Raw genomic sequence first — 16,528 nt, forward strand, 5'->3', positions numbered from 1 at the left:
CAACCTTCCTAATGCCGGGACCCTTTAATACAGTTCTTTATGTTGTGGTGACCCCCAACCATAATATTTTCATCACTGTTTTAGAACTCATTTTGCTACAGTTATGAATTATAATGCACATATCTGTGTTTTCCAGTGGTTGACCCTAAATGAGTTGTGACCCACAGGTCATACATAGCTTCTTTTTCCACACACATGCACTATGAGGAAATGGCTCTCACAGTTTCATTTTACTTTTCAGATAGTGACTGTGCAGGGTACCTTACCAAATCTGCCGTCAATGCAAGCACGTGAGTGCAAATTAATAAGAACAAAGGACAGGTTGGATCAGAGCAAGCCAGTGCCATTTTAAGACAAGGACCCGGTATTGGCACTGGCTAGAAGCAATGGGAGGCTTCACGGGTTTCATACTGGCATGAGCAAAAAGTTGGTTGCTGAGCACAAGGGTGGAACAGCACAGGTAAGGTCTGGGTTGGGAGAAGAACATCGTCAAAGGTCGGTGAGGACATGAGAATCAGAAGGTGAGGGGCTTGAGAGATGTCTGACTGGATGGGGAGCTGGGGGATACTTCAGGGCTCCAACGAGGTATCTGATATTGGGTAAGTCAATTCCTCTTCTTAGATCTTGGATTGTTTTTCTTATTGTGAAATAGGTGAGGTAGTTGGAGTTCAATGTTACAGGGCATTCTGACACCTTGTGGGTCATAGGAAGGCACTGGAAATTTATGAGTTGGGAGATGGAGTGTTAGAAGAAACAGTGAAGATATGAGTTTGAATCCTAAGAGTTTACACATCTCTTCATTCACCAACTTTTATCTATGGTCATGTTTGTGAGATGAGAGTGGTAATAACAGCCACCATGTCCCCTCGCCCCATCACTAAGAAACATGTGAGATGCTGAGACTAGTTTCCGCACAAAGTAAACACCACATGGGTTATCTAGCAATGTGATCCCTATGGGACAGTGCCTACGGTCAGTTCTGTGCAATAGCACAAAACCCTGAGATCTCACTCATGTTGCAAGCTGTGACCTTGTTTCTGCTGCTGTTAGAAGGCCCCATGTATTTCTTCACCTTGAGACCTGGGCTCCAAGAGAAGCAGAGCATGCAGACTGGCAGCCACGGAAAAGGTGTTTAGGAACTTCTGCTCCATTGTGACGTGTCTCATATTTAAAGTCATGAGGCTGAGCTCTAAGTCAGAATTAAGCTGGAGTCAGCTTTCTGGAAGGGACCAGAGGATTACACAGGCTGGTTCTTGTGTCAAAGAGATGCTTGTGATCACCTGTTGAAACTGATGCTTAGCTTGTTATAGAGATATAAGAGTAGTGGAGAAAAGACATAGTGCTGGTTCTCAGGTCAGAGGACAGTTAGCAGTATAGGTTCGAATGAAGGTGAGAGGCAAGGGTCAGGCATAGAGAGGGAGCCAGGCAGAGGTGTAGAAGAGACAGCCTAGAAAGGAGAATGTAACCAGCGGTGGCAGTTCTCAGCCCCATTGGGAGTGGAGTGGTGTGCTGGAATCATCTCCAGCTGGGCTGCAGGTCAGCGACAGGGCTTACAGAGTGTTTTAACAACATCTGTCTGCAGAGCCCTGAGCACTCACAGGTGCCAAGCAGAGCCCTTGTTGCTGCTGTGAGCAAAAATAAAGCATCTGGTGCTGACAAGACAAAGTAGCCTCAGAAGACGTCCCTCTCCTCCCAGAATCAAGGAGAACTAGGTCAGGGCAGTGGGCAGTGGGGTGGTGTCAGAGGGTAAGCCTGTGCAATTGGGGCTGCTAAGGGCCTCTGTGAGACAAGGAAACATGGCTGCCTACCCAGTTGGTGGTATTTGGTATTTAAACCCTCTAGAAATGCTGCTTGGTTTTAGTCTATTTGAGCATATTTTCCCATTGGAGAGGCTGAGAACCATTTTCTTGGGTAGCTAGGATGTCTAAATCCCACATTTTGCTCTGAGCAGATGCAACTGTGAATTGGCACTGGTGTGTTCATGAAGCAGGATGGGAGCTGGGCCACTTGACACGGAACATGCTTCATCAAATGCAGGTGGGGCTGGGGAGGTGGCTCAGTGTGTAAAATGCTTGCCACACACACCAGCATGAGAATCTGAGTCTGTATCCCTAACACCTGTGAAAAGGCTGGGTGTGGTTGTACACATCTCTAACTCCAGCTCTGGGGATTGTGTGGGCCACTGAGTGGTGAGATAGGCAGACTTCCAGAACTCCCTGGCCAGCCAGTCTAACCAAATTCATGAGTTACAAGTTCAGTGAGAGACCCTGCCTCAAATAATAAGGTGGAGAACAACTGAAGACATCCCCATCATCATCTGACTCTCCACATGCATGTAACCTGATGGACACATGCTACATCCACGTGAAAGGAGCACATCGGTGCCAGGTTGTGTGAGCTCCCAGTCCTACAGACTTTGTTCAGTCCTCTGCTCCAGGAATCTAGAGCAGCTCTCTCCTTTGGCAGGCTCAGCCTCCTTAGCCCTCTGCCTTTGCCAGCAAGATCTATATTCTCTAAGGAGCACCCTTCTACCCAGAGTGGGGAGCTGTGAGCTTTTTGCTTAGTTTCTCATGTATGTATGTTCCACTTCACCATAAGAACATGGAAGACTGCAAGAGTCCTCCTCGGCCTCTCTCCAGGAGCACCCCTGCATTTGCCATTTTCTGTATTGTGTGGGTGGATACACGATGGCTCCATATGCTAAACTGTGTTTCTTGTCTGCGTGAGCTTTTAGTTGCCTCTGCACTGGTTTAATCCCTGGGCTTGTTTAACTTAGCCCTGGGCTAGTTTGCATCATGAAGGTGGCAAGGTGGCATGAAGGGCTTTAGAAATGAGAGCCCGTCTAGAGCAGAACCCTGGCGGTAGGGAGAGGGCAGATCTGCTTTGCCAATGGGCTTTGCTGGCTTCCATACTGCGCAGCATCTTTCCAAGAACCGTTCACATTCAAGTTGGGACACTGCGTGCATGACTTTACTCCCAGGGGCTTGACTCAATAACAACCTAGTGTCAGAAGGAAGACTCAATGGATCTGAAACAGAACCACACAGAGCAAACAGGTGGCTGCTTGAGGAATGTGGTGCCTATGCTCAGACTAGGATGGCATGCATGAATGTGCAGACATGCATGTTGTTGGAAATTGAACCCAGTGTGTCATGCATGCTAGTCAAGGCCTCTGCCACCAAGCTTTATCCTTAGCAGAAATGTGCTTTTTGTCATCACAGACCCTAACGGCTGAAGCCTTAGTGTAATTTGCACAAATATTTGCATTCTGTAACCTCTGAGTTGAAGGAAACCTTATAAACTTGGAGAGTTTTTTTGTGTTTGTATATGAAAATGTCTGACATGATTTATTTCTCCAGCTCGTGCAGGAATTATGAATACCTTCTCCTAGAATCTTTACCTTTACAGGAGGTCACCACCTCATGAGGCAGCTGGGCTTGCTCTGGGACAGCTCTGTTTGGCAGGTGTTTCTTTTGTGAAGTTGCCTGGGAAATGGCCAAGTGCTCTGCCCCCCTGCTGCTTTCAGAGAGAGTGGGAGGTATTCTTCCATTATGAGGGTCCTCTCAAACCACTTCAGCTCTTTTTTGTGTGAGAAGAACATCGTGTTTGGCTTCTTTTCTCCCTCTTCAGTTTGCTTTTTGTTGCTGTGATAAACACTCTAACCGAAAGCAATTTAGGGAAGAAAAGTGTTTGTTTGCCTTACACTTCCAAGTCATAGTCCGTCACAGAGGGAAGTCAGGGCAGGAACCAAAGCAGCAAATCAAAGGCAGGTTTGGCTGCTACTGCACTTGGTGTTACCTCTTACTGGGGGACTCACAGTCAAGGAAGTATAGCAGAATCCATGGAGGAACACTGCACACTGCTAGCTCATTCATAAGCTCAAGATCAACTTGTTTCTTTATACAGCCCCAGGACCACTTGCCCAAGGAATGGTATTGCCCACAGTGGGCTGGACCCTTTTACATCAAGAAAATCCTTCATGTACATATCAACAGGCCTGCTTGATCTGGGCAATCCTTTGATTGTGGATTGAGACTCTTCTCTCAGGTGACTATAGGGTATGCCAAATTGACAGTTAAATCTTCAGTATTCCCTCCTCCATTTTTTTATTTTGTTTTGTTTTACTAAGCTTTATTTCTGGGCATAGGGAGCAATAAGAATCCAACCAAGGACCATGCATAGAGAGGATCCTAACCTCCCTGCTCAGATGTGTAGCCCATGGTTAGCTCAGTCTCCATGTGGGTTCTCTAGTAATGGGAACACAGGCTGTATCTGATATGAACTCAGTGGCTGGCTCTTTGATCACCTCCCCCGGGGAAGGGGGTGCAGCCTTGCCAGGCCACAAAGGAAGACACTGCAGCCAGTCCTGATGAGCCCTGATAGGTTAGGGTCAGATAGAAGGTGAGGAGGACCTCCCCTATCAGTGGACTGGGGATCAGCATAGGGGAAGAAGAGGGAGGGAGGATGGGACTGGGAGGAGACAAGGGAGGAGGCTACAGCCCAAATACAAAGTAAATAAATTGTAGTAAATAATAAATAAAAATTAAAAAAAGAATCCAAAATACAACTTGAATGATTTGGTAGTGAATTTTCAATTAAAAAAAAAAAACCAACAAGGAAAATTCTTCCTAATTCCTCAAATACCTGAATGCAGATGGATGACCTGGTACCCTGGATCTCTTGTGCTGGTGGTGTTCAGTGTGTGGGCAGCCTCTAGGCGTCTAGATCTTATCCTGGTTATCCTTCAAGGTTGGAGCCCTTACTACTTCCATTTACAGAGGCGAGGCCTAGCCTGTACAGATGATATGGGAATAAGCTGTGGTCTCGGCACCAACTGGAGGATCCATCTCCTAGGGGATAAGACAGATAAAGCTGAACATGGAACACCTTGGATATGCTAGCCAAAGGCACAGACCTCACATTGGGGGAACTCCAAATAGTGCTGCAGTGAAGCTACTGGGATGTAGATGGGGAGGCTGGGGTCTGTGGGCTGAATGGACCTGGCAAGTGGCCCTCCCTTCAGAGGTGTCACAGGCAAAGGCACAGGTGGCGTTCACAGGTAAGTGTGGTGAGTCTTGGCAGAGATAGAGCAGCTCAGGCCTGGAGAAGCCCGGGAGAGTTCTTTGTCCCGTGTGAGGAGACACTGCTGAGAGGTGTTGAAGAGGGGTGAGGTGGTTTGTGCTTCAGGAAGTCACTCTGACAGTCATGTGGTAGAAACAAGAGAGGCAGAAGGGGAACATGTGAGGACCAACCCAGGACAGGTGCAGTAGGAGGAGGAAAGTTTGAGGTGTCTGTGCGCAGCTTTCCAAAGTGGACGGAGCTCCACCCGGGCTGTGCCCTGGTTTGCCACATTGGAAGCTTGATCTCCAGCGCACTATGTTGGACACAAGTCTCATAAGACATAAGAAGGGAAGTGGGCCTAACAGAGAGTGATGATGCCACGAAGCCACACCCTTCTGAGTGGATCAGTATAGTTGTCACGGGGATGGACCAGGTACAAAAGTGAGTGGCGTGCAGTAAACTTCTGGCCGGGCATGCTTCCTTGCCCTTCTGTTTCCACCTTGGATGACACTACACAGATCTTGTCACAAGTTTTGGCTCCAGGCTCTTGGGCTTCCTGGTCTGCACAATCACTAGCAACATAAACCTTTACTGGTTAATAAAAGCCACCAGTCCCAGGAGTTCTGTGACAGCAGGCAACACAGGTGTGAGAGGCTGGAGGAGCTGAAGTTGAAGACACACATCTTAGCATGATTCAGTTCTGCACAGGACTTTAGTGGCTTGCTTTGCCACATGTTGCCCACAGATGAACCCATGTCAGTTTTGTGTCATGCATGGGTACTGAAGTATAGTTGGGACATACCCATGTGACAGGGTCAGAGTGGCTGGACTTTGCATGGTGCCCTTAGAAGATGAACCATGTTGTCTAGCAACGCCATGTTCAGTGTGATAATGACAACAGCCATTGCCAGTTCTTAGCTGGAGAGGGCTCTGTGCATAGAATCCGACTCCCAGAATGGGCATCCTTCAAAATAGTCAGAGCTCTTTAACGCATCTCAGCGTCTTTGACCACATTCTCAGCAGGGGGTAAGCTGAAGCATGGGATGGGGTGTGTCCTTGAAAAATGACACAACAGATGTGGGTCGTCTATTGTTGCTTAATCCATTTGACACTGGGGTGAAGGTTCATAAACAATCATTAGGGGCAGTGAAGACACCCTTACTCCTAGATAACCCCCAGGGGTCAGAGGAGTGGAGATTCACAGTATAGGTGTCAAGTAGAACAAGGTTCAAATTCTGGCACCATCTCTTTGCTGTGTGACTTTGAGCAAACTACTTGACTTCTCCGAGTTTCCACATTTGTAGCAACTACTCTTGCTTCCTGCAGGAGTTTAAGAGTCAAAAACAAAAATGGAGACCCATGTGGATTTAGCTAGTGCCACCATTTCCAAGCAGCAGGAAGCATCTGCCCACTGGAGAATGCACCATTTTACAGTCAGATATTCTGTCATTTGAGAGTGTTTCCTAAATGTTGACTAGTGTGATGGGCCTGAGACCTTGCTGTTACTGCTGTAGTTGTCTTGAAAACAGCCCTGAGCTCTACTTATTTCCTGGGGCTCACCGACATTTCTCACTCCAAAAGGAAGTGCCACCTTGCTTCCATCCAGGCAAAGGAAGGGTAAATGGACGCTAAGGAAACTGAGTTCCACACTGGTTTCCGCTCCTTGGGTCTTTATTGACTATGGATGGTTAGGGTGATTTTGTGTGAATGAATAAACAGATGTATGCTGCTATGTAGTGGCACTTGGTGCTGTCAGGCAGCCTGGTGAGAGATGTGGAGGGATTGAGGCTGTGGCCACTGAGGCTAGGGACCCCCTTGTGGCAGTGTGAAGTGTTTGGGCTCACAGCCAGCAGGTGTGTTCATTCACTGTGGTGCTGTACTGTGCTGCTTCACAACAATCATGCCCACGCTCTTCAGTTCACAGCAGTGAGTATTAACTTACTGTATCAGGGGTGGCACTGATCAGCTACATTTGTCTCTGGGTTCTGTCTGGGTCAGGTTTGCACCTCCTAGCATCTCATTTTGATTCACATGCCACATATCACTAGATTAGAAAGGGCTGGCACGAACCACTTGCAAATGAAAGCCCTGCACGAATCATGAATCCTAGTTTGTTCCCTTGCTGGCTAAACCTATTCACAATACTGGTCTTTGGCCATTGGGGCTGCCCTGTTCATGGTCAGGCTCAGGGGACAGGATTGGGAGTGGAAGTTGCAACCTGTTACAGACAGTTGATGTCCAGAGATCTGGATATATTTAGTGATGAAATATGTTACTTTCATCTGGACAAGAATCTTGCTAAGAGCACCTGGGCTGAAGTTTTTACTAGATCACCCCAGAGTAGTTTGGAGGCCAGTGCTGTGCTATTATGTTCTCTCTCTCTTCCTCTCTCTCTCTCTCTCTCTCTCTCTGGGCGTGTAAACACCTGCATACATTTTTGAGTTTTGAACATGAGCTTTGCTCATTGCTGTGTTTGGGGGGTTGATAACTACTTAATTCCAGCTTCTCCTTTCTCCTTTTCGTAAGAATAATCAGCTCTGCTTGTGTTCATTTCCTGACAGGTGTATTTCCTCCAAGGTAGGGCCTCCCTGGCCTCTGTAAGGCACATTTTTATGCTCTCCCTTTAAAGAGGAAGGCTTCCCTTCTCCTAGAAGGGAGACTGCTCATTTACCTGGGTCTTTGTTTTCCTGTCCTTTCTGCTCATGAATCTGGAAGCCTTCTCAGAATCTATGACCTGAGGACCAGTGATGACACTTAGTCATTGACACCAGGGACCAATCTCAACATTAGCTGAGCATCAGAAGTGAGGGACACAGGGTTCCATCTTCACCATATGGAGAATTAAAATGCTGAACGGGTGATCGGAGACTTGGCAGTATTTGAAGTTGATGGCATCCAGCACCCAATAAATAAATAAGTAAATAAATAAATAAATAAACAAATAAATAAATAAATAAAAAACAAGCCACTTTTAGTTTAGTTCTCCTTGGATGTAAAGACTGAAAAATTTCTAGTCAGCCTAGAAATAAAAGCAACAAGGACCTGAAATGCTGGATGGGTCAGAGAGGGAGGTATCTCCAAGTTTGGGGTGGAGTGTGGACAGCAGCCTCAGTGTCAAAGTGTACTCTGTTTCAGGACCACGGACAGCACCCAACGCACCCATCCCTGCTTGGAGGGCAGAACTCTACTTTTTGAGTAGCTGCTTATGGAAGTGTTCGCCTCCCTGCTTTTTACAGTGTTGTCAAATTTCACTCATATTTGAGAATCCAGCCCAAGCGTCCCCTCTGATGACTCAATCACTGTTTCTCTTGCCCAATTACAGCTTTTTTTTTTTTTTTCCAGAAAGAGGTTAACAAGCCAGTGATTTTTGGAAAAATGTTAGTTAAGTAAGAATAGCACCTCTTTGCAGCAATGATTCCCAGATCATAGTGGGTTTTATGAACTTTCTGACAGCTGCCACTGTGGAAAGGTCCGGTTTCCTTCCCACTGGATGGGAAGACAGCAGGACCCCATGGGAGGTGGGATTCTGTTATGCCTCTTGGAAACAAACATGTCATATGATCTAGACCCCTCCCCAGACTAGCCTTGATGTGGCTGATTTCTCGTGGTGTGGAGAAGAATGCCGGAAGTGTTGAGCTAATTTTTCCAGTAAAACTTCAGAAAATACTTTACATCCATGAGGAGGATAAAGGCCTCCTGCCAATGATCCTCCTCTCCAGTGGGTCTGGTAACAGATAGTGCCAGGCTTGGAGTAAAAGCCCTTCCTGGCCACCCTCCAGCTCACAAGAATCTTGACCAGTAGAAATGCCATTGCTGCCTAGTGCCTGGGCTCAGGTGAACCCTTTGAAAGAGGCGTTCAGCAGTCCCCACTCTTTGTGGGCCTTGCACTCCATGTGCCCCTCTCTAGACAGTGGGGCAAGGCATCCAGAGACTAAACCCAGGAGGCAGAGGAGCATCATTTTTCAGTCTGTACCATCTTCTCTCTCTCTTTCCTTGCTTCCCTCTTTCATCTCTCCTTTCCTTGTAAGTCATTCTTTGTTTTATTCTCTCTGTCCTCATTCCACCCTCTTCAAACTTCCTTCTTTCCTCTTGTTGCCGTTTGACACCTGCCCTCCTCCCACTCATCATATATTTGCTGAATACTGTGGGATTCCCAAGCTGGCTCTTGGGACTATAGGGATCCGATGCACGGGGCTCTCTGGCTATAAAGTGAGGTCAGATCAGCAGCGCATGGGAGTTTGCACACAGATATGTTGTATTTTGCTCTTTCCTCTAACATTTACTCGTTGTTTGTTCTTCAAACCTCCCAGAAATTATATGAGTAGCCAAGTAATAAGCCTTTGGTGGTTATGGGTAACCCACCAATGAGATAGATATGTGGAAGGATGGTTACATGTTGACTACTGATACTGAGCCATTTACATGAAGGAGTCATTTGTGGGTGGTCTTGGAGCCAAATCTCCCTTTTATATCTGGTGGCTAAACCCAGCCAAAGGACTCCACCTGTAAACGATTACTTAATGAAAGACAACTCTTGCCACAGAAGATGCCTGAGACCATACCTTTGCCAGACCTGAGCTCAGCACCACTCCTGCCTAGTCCCAGTTTCCAGATGCAGAGACTGAGGTGCAGCAAAGGTAACCAGATGTGTGGCGAGGAGGTAAGGAGTGGGATTCTTGGCTGTCTGCTCTGGCATTGCTCTCACACAAGGCTGGAACAAGGATGTGAACCTTGCTGGGCACAGCTCCTTTCTGCTTGTTGTCACAGTGGAATGAGCCAGCAATTCCCAGAATATTCCATTCAGCTGTTGAATTTTTTTTTCTCAAAGTCATATTAAGGTGCTTCATTTTTTCTGGCTATTTCCCGAGGCAGTAGGTGCACATACTACTATGTTCTTTTTTTTTTAATGTACGAATCTCACGCATTCATGTTTCAAATATGTACTTGAACATAGCTTATGTAAATGTAATGTTTTTTGTACAATAAAACTTACCCGTTGCCTAGTTCATGAGGGATTATTTCTTTATTGATTCAGTTTTGCTGTACTGGAGATGCAGCCCAGAGCCTTGTGCCTGCTTGGCAAATATTTTCTTACTGACCTATGGCCTAAGCCAATGACAGTGTGTGTGTGTGTGTAGATGTATATGCCTGTGTGTGTGTGTGTGTTTTAATGTAGTTCTGGAGATGGAACTCATGTCCTTGAGCTTGCAAGGCAGGCAACTTTATTGGCTGAGCCATCTCCTCTGCCCCGAATATGAGTTTTCACTCACGAGAAAAGGGGTTTTAGAATGCAAGGTCCTTGGATCAGAGTTTGGGCTATTCCTAAATTCCATCTGCTCATGCAGTGCTATGCATTCTGAAGTGTGAAGATATTTTTAAGTGTGTCAGCAGCGTGGTTTGGTGGATCCCATGTGGACAGGAAGTTGAGAGGCCTTGAGTCTGACCTGAGCGTGCCCTGGTTACCTGCACAAAGCTGGGCCACCCACATTCCCGAGTTTAATCGGTGTGACACACGCCATTCCAGGCATCCCTTACAAAGAATGTGACTGTCAAAACATTTTTCCCAGGTGTCTTCTGTGGATAGCATCCCATTGAATTGCCCTGCCCCCACCCTGCTCTTTGAAGATGTGGGTTTGAAGAAGCTATATACAAAGTTCTTCAGAGTCTTCATTATGTGCAAGACGTCAGGGATAGGGCTGTTGTGATGAGAAGGAAGCTTTGCTATTGTGCCAGGAGGGATTTTCTGAACCCTAGTCCACGATGGCACCTTCTGGATGCCTCTGAGCAGGAGTTTTGCAGAAATGACTCTGAAAACCCCTGTTAAGGGCTAAGGAGATGGCTCATTTGTGAAGTGCTGGAATGGAAGAGTAAATCTGGTCCCCGGAAACCACATTAAAAAAAAAAAAACAACACAAACCAGACAAGGGGGATCACACAGTTGGTGAGTGCTGGTGCAGAGAACCTGAATTTGATCCTGAGAATCTAAATAAAAAGCCAGACATGGTGTCCTGTAATCACAGCACAGGGTAGACAGAGATAAGTGTTTCCCTGGGGCTCATAGGTCAGCCAGCTTAGCCTGACTGGAAAGGTCCAAGGCAGTAAAAGACTCCATCTGAATAGAGCAAGACTAAGTTCTGGAAGGTGACACTCGACTTTCACGCATGCGTATATACCTTCCTCATGCACATGTACTCCTCCACTGGAATGAACATGTGCACATACACACATACCGAGAGAGAGGAGAGAGGGGTGGGAGGAAGGAGTGTTGAAAGGAAGAGCAGCGACCATTTTCAAGAAAGAATGCAGGTGCATCCGTTCTCGCCTTGTGTACATATTCTTTTCTACAGATTTCTTGGTGTCTCTCCCCTGGTGGCCCCTCTCAATACAACATCTGGAGTTGGTGGAAGGGTGGGCTTACGGTGCCTGTCCCTCGATGGTTTCTCTCACAGACAGTGTCTGGAGTTAGATGGAGGCGTGTCTTTGAGCACAGGCTCTGCATTGTGACTCTGGAAACACACAGGCTGGGGCTGACCCAGCACACTGTGCATTTAAATACCTCCTTTCAGGCTGTGCCCGAGAAAGCCACTATTAAATGTGACAAGGCAGACACTGCTCCCTGCTGTGTACCAGCTGTGGGTGACTCATGCTTGCTTGCACTCTGGTGCTGGAGAAACCTGACCTCCCACTTGTCTGTGCTGCCTCAGAAATGCAGGGCCCAGTCCTCTTCTGTCTGATGTTTTGTACTGTCCTCCAAGGTCTCATGGGGCTGTATCATCCTCCCTGCCTCCTGCATTAGGAGCACAGACAGGAGGTTGGACTTGAGGATGGCTGACTTTGAATCTCTAACTCTAAAGACATTCCAGTTGGAGAGTGGGGACTGCTCCACATTTTTTCCTTGAACAAATGCTGTCATCTCTCTATCCTCACTCACTCATCTTTCAAGGACCAGTTCAGGCACCTCAGGATGCCCATCAGCCCACCATTTTTCAGTATTTCTCTCTCTATATCTATCCATTCATCGTCTTTGATCTATCTATCCATTCATCTACCCAATAATTCATGCTATTCATCCATCCTTTAATATAACTTTTTATCCTTCCTTCCTTCCTTCCTTCCTTCCTTCCTTCCTTCCTTCCTTCCTTCCTTATTTCCTTCCTTTCTTCCTTCCTTCATTATATGGCTGGATCTGTGGTGGTTAGTTTTTACTCTTAAGTTGATACAGCCTAGGATTACCAGAAACAAACAAACAAACAAACAAACAAAACAACAGAAATTTAGTTGAGTAATTGCTTTCATTGGACTGGCCCATGGACAAGTCTGTGGGGCACTGTCTTGATTAATGATTTAATGTGGGAAGGCCCAACCCACCGTGGGTAGCACCATTCCTAGGCAGTCATCCTAGGATGTGTAAGAAAGCTAGACAAACATAGCATAAGGCAGTGAGCAAGCCAATAAGTAACCTCCCTCCATGGTTCCTGCCTCTAGACCCCTGCCTTGAGTTCCTGGTCTGGCTTCCCTCAGTGAGGGAAGCTAAAGTAAACCCTTTTCTCCATCAAGTTACTTTTGGTCAGTGTTTTATCACTACAACAGCTTGGAATCTAGTGGACCAAGCCACACATCAGCCTGCCATGGATATAGCCCATGTGACATACCTTCTCATAAGGACCATGGAAATGGAAAGCAGATGTGATGTGCTCGTTCTGCTGGCAGGTAGTAGTAGGTGATCCTCTCAGATGACTCTGGCAGAGTGGGGTCTCGCTGCTGCCGCAAGCTGCAGGATCCTACACCGTGCTTCTGCTCGGCAAGCCCCAGCTTCCTTAGCTAGAATTCTTGCTGAGTTTGCTCATCTTCTCTTTCCCTCTCACAGGAGCTGCCTCAGCAGAGGGACCATTAGGGTCTTGGCCCTTGGGACTGTCAACTTGTCCTCAGCATTTCAGGGTTCTGGTAGGCTCCTGCTCCAACTGCACACAGTTTAACTGGATCTACAGTAACTGTATTTGTTTTTTCCATATCCGCCCTCTTTCTCTGCTTCCTCTGCCAGCTTCCTAGGTTCTAGGATCTCTTGCTTTTCCTCAGGTGTTACTCTAAGACCTTGCTTCAGGATATTGGGTTATTCCTATTCTTCTTCTTTTTTAAATATGTATGGGGATGTTGCCTGCAAGTATGTCTGTGCCTAGTGTCCACAGAGGCCAGAAGAAGACATTGGATCCTCTGGAACCGAAGTGACAGATGGTTGTGAGTTGCTGTGTGGGTGTTCCTTTGGAAGGATAAGTCAGTGGTCTTAACCACTGAGCCATTTCTCCAGTCCCATCTTCCTGTCCTTTGTCAGACTCTTTCTCCTCAAGGAATAGGATTTAAGGTGCAGCTTGGGTAACCATGGAAACAGTAAATAAGCACATGGAAAAGATGTATAGTCTTAAAATTACAAATTAACAAATCTTAATGCTGAACAACCCCCTTGGTGAATTATCTATTATATATTACACAATTATATATCCACAAGGCAGAGTATCTTATAGGCATTTAAAATCAGAATCATGAAGAACATGTCATAACTTGGGACATTCTTATGACAGAATGAAAAAGAAGCAGAAACGCTCTATTTTTGCCGCCTCTGGGCTTTTCACAGCCTTCAGTGTGTCTGAAACACTTAACACTGTCCCTCCTAATCTCCTTTTCCAATACTGGTGTTTTCCAGCCTTCCTCAACTTATTTATGGGCCTGAAACTGCCCTACAAAGCCCCTAGATGAACTTGGAAACCCGCTCTTGCCCTCCTGACCCCCCATCAACCCTATGACTTGTTAAACATCTATCTCTCATCTGTCAGCCCAGGAGAGCAGAACCGGATGCTTGTGCATCCTCTGGATTTTCAGAGCCTGGCCCTGACTGGGAGCTGAAATAATCAATCAGCCAACACATGACCCATGCAGGGGTGAGGGCACAATGAATGCTCTAGAGTCACAGCTGTGGGAAGCAGAGGGAGACAGGGAAACATCGGAACATGTGGCCTTGGACCACGTATAAGGAGAGCAGGTTCTTTTGATCTTTTCATTATCTTTCACACAGTTTTGAACATGGTTATTATCATATTTAAAAAGTGGCTTATGAAATTCTTCCTTTACAAGTGTTGTAGTTTCTCCACCTACTGAGTGGAAGTCACGAGGCAGGCAGCAGGGGTTCAGAGAACTCTGTGCAGGTACACTGGAAGCTTCCCCCTCCCCCCAAGTAAAAAGACATTTCTGAAAAAGTCAGTAAAATGGAATATGGTCTGATGGGGGATTGGAATAAAGGAAGCCATATTCATCGGGTTATTGGGAATCTCAAACCGTGCTTATAGTTGATTTTAAAAGTCCTTAAGAAGAGATTGCGGAGATGGCTCAGTTCATAAAATTCTTGCTATGAAAGCAGAAGACTTGAGTTCACATCCATAATCCTCAGGAAAAAGCCAGGCATGGCAGAGTGTGCCTGTAATCCCAGCACTGGGTTGGCAGAGGCAGGAGGCTATCTGGAATTCACGGGCCAGCTGCGCTAGCCTAGTTCATGAGCTCCAGGTCTCAAAAACTAAGGTGGAGAGCGGCTGAGGAAGATGCTGTTGACCTCTGACCTCCCCACACGCATAGACATGTGCACATGCCTCCCCTCTGTGCCCTTAGCAGAAATGTGTTCTAAAGTGTCTATGGGTGGAGTGAAGTTGTGATGGAGTTTGTTTTTAAAACATTTGTCAGGAGCTGATGAAAAAGCTCAGTGGGTAATGCTGCTTGCCACACAAGCCCCACAACTTGAGTTCAATGCCCAAAATCAGCGTCAAGGTGGAAGGGGAGAACCAGTTTCTGAAAGTTGTCCTCTGGCCTCCACAAGCACACATGGCCCATGTACACCCCCCCCCCACACACACACACACTACTAATGAAAGTACAATGGAAGCCTTTAAAAAAAAAAAAACCAGATGAAGCATTTGACAGCGAGAAATGCAGCAAGTCAAGGATGGGAGGATACCAGACAGAGGAGGGGCCGTACATGGATCTCAGGGCCTTACCCAGTGTTCTGCCTTTGCTTTTTGAAATGATCTGAGACTTTTATATTGAAAGTTAAAGAGAGGCGGGCGTGGAGAAGTGGTTCAGTGGTCAAGAGTAGTGGCCGTTCTTTCAGAGGACCTAGGTTTAATTTCCAGAATCCACATGGCAGCTAACACCCATCTGTAACTCCAGTTCTAGGGCATCTGATGCCCTTCGCTGGCCTCCAGGGGCCCTGCATCCAGGTGGCGCAATGCATAGTCTACAGGCAAAATCCGTTATTTTATCTACCATTTTGTTGCTGTGAAGAGACACTATGTCCAAGGCAACTTATAAAAGAAATCATAATTGGGAGCTTGCTTTCAATTTCAGAGGGTGAGTCCATGAGCATCATGGTGGATAGCATGGCAGGCAGGCATGTAGGCATGGCACTGGAGCAGTAGCTGAGAGCTACATCCTGATCTGCAAGCTGGAGGCTTCCACCAACTACAGACCAGGCACTCAGATATATGAGTTTATGGGGCCATTCTAATTCAAAGCATCATAATGCTCATACATACAAAATAAATTCTTAAAAGCCAAAAAAGTTAAAGAAACGTAAAAGTCTTATCTCTTGCCAGTGATCTAATTCATTGTTTTGCTTTTCAGAGTGACCGGCTCCTCATAAGAGGCGGACGCATCATCAACGACGACCAGTCCTTCTATGCTGATGTCTACCTGGAAGATGGACTTATAAAGTGGGTTGGCCAGAACAGACCACTTCAGAACTCAGTCCCTCTAGGCAGCCTGGCCTTACACCCTGTGAAAGGCTGATGTTCTGCCCCTGAATGAGTCTCCTGTGTTCCTGCATGTCAGGGATATAGGGCGAGCGGTCAAACTGCAGGTGGGGTGGGGCGGGCATGCATGGACCACCCCCATTTTCTGCTCCTTAGATTCTCATCTCTCATGTGTGTGATTCACGTGATCACCTTTTGTTGCCATGGGAGTAGCAGCTGCCCACAGTATAGGGCAGGGTAGGGTGGGACCCACATCCTACCCACAATATCTGCCTGAATCTTTAGTTCTGTCTCCTACCTGCCAGTCCCTGGGACTGGGCTGAGAGTACCAGAAAAGAAGAGGACTGTTGGCTTCCACACAGGAAAAGCCTCCTGGTGTCGGAGTTTTCCTTGATGTCCCCCTGGTTTCCTCTTCTGCCCTATTCATAACAATTTAAGCATAAGATCATCTCCAAGGTACTATATCAAAATGTCACAGAGCAGGTGACTTGAAAGAAAAGAATTTTTCTCCTGGTTCTTGAGTCTTGGATCAAGGTGCCATTAGTGTTTGATTACTGTTGTCGTCTCTGGCCTTGGCTCTAAATGGCTACCTTTCTTCCTTCCTTTCTTTCTTTCTTTCTTTCTTTCTTTCTTTCTTTCTTTCTTTCTTTCTTTCTTTCTTTCTTTCTTCCTTCCTT

The 16,528-nt window shown here is 46.6% G+C and overlaps 1 protein-coding gene across 2 annotated transcripts in view; it reads left to right on the forward strand.

Moving 5' to 3' along the window:
* Positions 1-16,528, forward strand: part of Crmp1 (collapsin response mediator protein 1) — a 51,916-nt gene that overhangs the window by 8,222 nt on the left and 27,166 nt on the right. For both annotated transcript variants that reach the window (XM_055624034.1, XM_055624036.1), the window contains exon 2: positions 15,724-15,812. In XM_055624034.1, coding sequence (XP_055480009.1) covers positions 15,724-15,812 — 89 coding nt within the window. The remainder of the gene's footprint in view (positions 1-15,723; positions 15,813-16,528) is intronic.

This window comes from Psammomys obesus, unplaced genomic scaffold (assembly GCF_907164565.1).
Source record: "Psammomys obesus unplaced genomic scaffold, mPsaObe1.curated_primary_1811, whole genome shotgun sequence".
Taxonomy (NCBI): domain Eukaryota; kingdom Metazoa; phylum Chordata; class Mammalia; order Rodentia; family Muridae; genus Psammomys; species Psammomys obesus.